The sequence below is a fragment of the Aedes albopictus genome, chromosome 1, assembly GCF_035046485.1.
Source record: "Aedes albopictus strain Foshan chromosome 1, AalbF5, whole genome shotgun sequence".
NCBI classification, from domain to species: Eukaryota; Metazoa; Arthropoda; class Insecta; order Diptera; family Culicidae; genus Aedes; species Aedes albopictus.
In genome coordinates this window covers 249847452-249852257 of record NC_085136.1, presented here as the reverse complement: position 1 = coordinate 249852257, position 4806 = coordinate 249847452, and the positions used below count along the sequence as shown (strand labels likewise).

Below are 4806 nucleotides of genomic sequence, written 5' to 3'. Positions count from 1 at the left end.
CCAAGAATCGTGCATTGCTGTTGATGGTTGTCATAAGTTACGCTAGTTCTCATTACCTTGCACTGTAAAAATACCTTGCGACAGTTGACAGATGTTTCCCATGTATTCAGTTGAGATCGAACAATAAAACCTATCAGACACGTTTTCCGTAAACTCTGCTTACTTTTCGATTCGAGTTCGTGAATGGCGTCTCTTTAGTGAGATCCGCGTACGGCTACCGTTACAACAGTTGTTTTGGCGACGAGCGGTTTCGGACGCTACGTGAAATGGCGGAAAACGGTGTTCCGAATGCTGTTCCGGTTGTGCCACCGGGAATCGTTCCAGCTGCTGCGCCGCCGGGAATAATCCCAGCAGCCGTGCCGCCATCTTTTTTCATCGACCCGTTCGACCGACACAAGATGAAGTGGTCGAGATGGGTAGAGCGGCTGGAGGGTGCGTTTGTATTGTTCGGCGTGCGGAACGACGTTAAGTTGTATATGTTACTCCACTACATGGGGGGAGAAACATACGATATCTTGAGTGACAAACTCGCACCGGAGAGACCACAACAGAAGACGTACGACCAGATTGTTGCTGTACTGGAAGCCCATTTTAATCCCGAGCCGCTGGAGATTCTAGAGAATTTTCGTTTTAAGTGCCGAAAGCAAGCAGATGAGCGCCCGGAAGAAACGATCGACGAGTACTTGATTGCACTTCGCAAGCTCGCGATCACCTGCAACTTCGGCGCTTATCTCAATACAGCTCTACGTAATCAGTTCGTGTTCGGGTTGAAGGACAGGGCAATACAATCTCGGCTGCTAGAAGTGCGGAACCTAACTCTGGATCGTGCAAGAGAAATCGCGGTTTCGATGGAGCTCTCAAACAAAGGCGGAAGGGAAATCCAGTCGAAGCAAGGAAAATCGGAAGTGAATTTGGTAGAAGGTTCCCGGGGAAGTGCTGGCAGAGTTCAGATTGCGCGTACCAATACGAAGAAGAAGAAGTGCAACAATTCCGAGCAGCCGAAGAAGAAAGGTGAATGTTTTCGTTGCGGCAGTGATGCGCACTATGCCGACAAATGCATTCACATTCGCACGCAGTGCAACTACTGTAAACTCGCTGGGCATTTGGAAAAAGTGTGCATTAAGAAGAAGAAAAGTGTACAATTAAAAGTGAAGAAATCAGAAGCGAACCTACTGGAGCAACCCGAAATTGACAAGTGTGACTCGGAGGTGGTATCGTTGGACGAAGTGTGCGTATTGGAAGATGCGGCCAAGCCGCCGTCCACCAAGTTCTGGCTGGATGTTCAGGTGAATGGTGCCATGATCCGGTTCGAGGTCGACACGGGTGCTCCTGTTACGATAATCAGTGCTGAGTACAAGAAGAAACATTTTGCTTCTGACAATCTGCTGCCGTCGGATTTGCAGTTAGTGAGTTTTTGCGACACAAAGATCCAAATTGATGGAATGCTAAAAGTGAATGTGGTCTATGGTGGAAAATCGCTGCTGCTTCCGCTATACGTGTCGAACGTGAAGAAACACCCGTTACTGGGGCGTCAGTGGATGCAGGCGATGCGAGTTGATTTGAACAAGATCGCCTATGCTGACGTCAACAAACTCGATGCTGCTGCTGCTTCGTTGAACACAACGCCCGCTTCAGTGAAATCGTTGGTGGAGAAGTATGCTGTTCTCTTCGACGAATCTGTTGGCCACATCAAGGGACTATCTGCCAAATTATGCCTCAAGCCAAATACAAATCCTGTCTACATGAAAGCCAGACCTGTTCCATTTTCAATGCGAGCAGCAGTCGAAACCGAGCTCGACAAGTTGGTTAACGATGGAGTGCTGGTCAAGGTCAACCACAGTGCATGGGCGACGCCCGTTGTTCCAGTTCTAAAAGCCAACAATAAGGTGCGACTGTGCGGCGACTATAAGGTGACGGTCAACCCGAACCTGGTGGTCGACGATCATCCATTACCGACGATCGAGGAACTTTTCGCCAACGTTGCAGGAGGAGAGAAGTTTAGCAAGATCGACTTGACTCAAGCTTACTTACAACTGGAGGTTGAGGAGGGTGATCAGGAAGTGCTTACCCTGAATACGCACAAGGGTCTCTACAGGCCTACACGTTTGATGTACGGCATTGCGTCGGCACCTGCTATCTGGCAGAGATTGATGGAGCAAATTCTGAACGGGATACCCGGCGTAACCGTTTTCTTGGACGACATTCGGATTACTGGCCCGAATGATCGCGTCCACATGCAAAGGCTCGAGGAGGTACTAAAGCGTCTCAGTTCGTACAACATGCGCATAAATCTGGAGAAGTGCCAATTCTTCGCAAACGAGATTGAGTACTGTGGGTACTTGATCAACAAGTCGGGCATTCACAAGGTCAAGAAGAAGATTACTGCTATCCAGAACATGCCCGTGCCGGAAAACAAGGACCAAGTTCGCTCGTTCGTGGGTCTTGTGAACTACTACGGTAGGTTCTTCCCGAACCTCAGTTCTACCTTGTACCCTCTCAATAATCTGCTGAAATCTGATGTGCGTTTCGTGTGGTCGAAACAATGCGAAGAGGCGTTCTTGAAGGTCAAGCTTGAGATGCAGTCGAATACGTTCTTGGTGCACTACGATCCCACACTTGGGGCAAGACACTGTGCTGGAGAGTACATTTTCCTTCACAGAGTTGCTCAGAATTCCTCCGGATTGCTCCCGTTTTTGCTTAGGTGTTGCCTGATTCATCGCAAAATCAAAACAATATTGCCCGATATCTCTCCTTTCTTGCAGTTTTAGGGGTGTTTTTCGACAAATTTCGTCGATCATTGGTGAAAAGAGTTACTCAGAATTTCTCAGAGTTACTCTTGTTTGCACATTGTCTTGCCCCTAGATCCCACATTACCCTTGGTACTTGCTACTGATGCTTCGCCGTACGGAGTCGGTGCGGTCCTCAGTCATGTCTATCCCGACGGATCAGAGCGACCAATCCAATACGCATCTCAAACCCTCAATGCTACGCAACAGGCCTATAAGCAAGTGGATCGAGAAGCGTATGCTATTATATTTGGAGTACGCCGCTTCTACCAGTACCTCTACGGGAGGAGGTTTACGCTGCTGACAGACAACAAGCCGCTAAAACAGATCTTCTCCGATACGAAAGGCCTACCTAAGATGTGCGCATTAAGAATGCAGCATTATGCTACATTTCTGGCATCGTTCAACTACGACATACAGTTCCGACCAACGAGTCAACATTGCAACGCGGACGCATTCTCGCGTTTGCCGCTGAGGGAAACGAGGCCAGACAATGTAATTGAGGAGGTGGACTACCTGGAGGTCCACATTATCGAAACATTGCCGCTGACCGTGGACGAGCTCGCTAAGGCAACTTCGGCGGATCAGAGCGTGAAAGTGCTGATGCAAGGACTACGAAACGGTAAGGATGTTGATGCGAGGGAACGTTTCGGTGTTGACCAAGGAGAATTTGCGCTGCAAAAGGGGTGTGTCATGCGTGGTATACGCGTGTACGTACCTCCAAGTTTGCGTTCCAAAGTGCTAGCCGAATTGCACTCGACTCATTTCGGCACCAGCCGGTTGAAAGCGCTAGCTCGAGGGTATATTTGGTGGGAGAAGCTAGACAAGGACATCGAGGACATGGTACGCAACTGCAGCTATTGCCAATCAACCAGGGCTGAACCCGCCAAAGTACCGACGCACTGTTGGGAGCCACCTTCAAGACCGTTCGAAAGGGTGCACGTGGATTTTGCTGGGCCATTCAAGAACACGTTCTTCATAGTGCTGGTGGACGCCTACACGAAGTGGCCAGAGGTTCGAATTTTGAACAACATAACGACCGCTACCACAATTCGAGTTTGCAGAGAGTACTTTTCAACGTACGGAATTCCATCCGTTCTGGTGACTGACCACGGAGTGCAGTTCACCTCCGAGGAGTTCCAAAGGTTCCTGAAAATGAATGGCGTTTACCACAAGATGGGGGCGCCGTATCATCCTGCGACGAACGGACTGGCAGAGCGATTTGTTCAGACGTTCAAGGCGAAGTTGAAAAGTCTTCAGTGCGACACAAGTACCATGCACGCAGAACTATGCAACATTCTGCTTGCGTATCGGAAGACCATCCATCCTGCAACGGGGAAATCGCCGTCGATGATGTTGTACAACAGACAGATACGTTCACGTCTTGATCTGTTGGTGCCGAACTCAGCTACTGCGAGCAAGAAAGTAGATGGCAAAGTGCGCGACCTTCCTGAGGGGACGAGAGTCGCGGCGCGTGACTACCTCGATAAGGACAAGTGGAAGTATGGCGTGGTGTCCGAGAAATTCGGAAAGCTACACTATCATGTTGAACTCGACGATGGTAGGACTTGGAAGCGACACATCGACCAGCTCAGGGAAGTGGGTCCAACTCTATCAAGCACACAAAAATCGTCTTTACCAGTGTTGGTCGATAACTCTCCAACTGAAGCTATGCAACCGTATGCTCCGGGACAAGCAGAAGCAGCCAGTACACAACCTGATGCACCAACGATTGAAGTTCAACAACCAACTACAGGAGGTGCAACGAAGAAACCTACAGCTGGTGCTTCTGACCTAAGGACGCCAACGATCTCCAGAGAGCGGCCCAACCAGAAGGACTACCGAGAATCACCGAGGCGATCAGGTAGAGTCGTTCGGCCTCCAGAAAGACTCGATCTTTAATATTTTTCCTATTATTACAAACACTTTGTATTGAATTCAAATTTCATTTGTGAGGAGGGAAGAGCTGTCATAAGTTACGCTAGTTCTCATTACCTTGCACTGTAAAAATACCTTGCGA

General features: G+C 49.1%; 1 protein-coding gene across 1 annotated transcript; it reads left to right on the top strand.

Moving 5' to 3' along the window:
* The first annotated feature begins 266 nt into the window (after positions 1-266).
* Positions 267-4584, top strand: LOC134291489 (uncharacterized protein K02A2.6-like). The gene is made up of 3 exons (XM_062859269.1): positions 267-2631; positions 2863-4385; positions 4429-4584. Exons 1-3 carry the CDS (start codon positions 267-269, stop codon positions 4582-4584), a joined length of 4044 nt encoding a protein of 1347 aa, XP_062715253.1.
* The last annotated feature ends 222 nt before the right edge of the window (positions 4585-4806 follow it).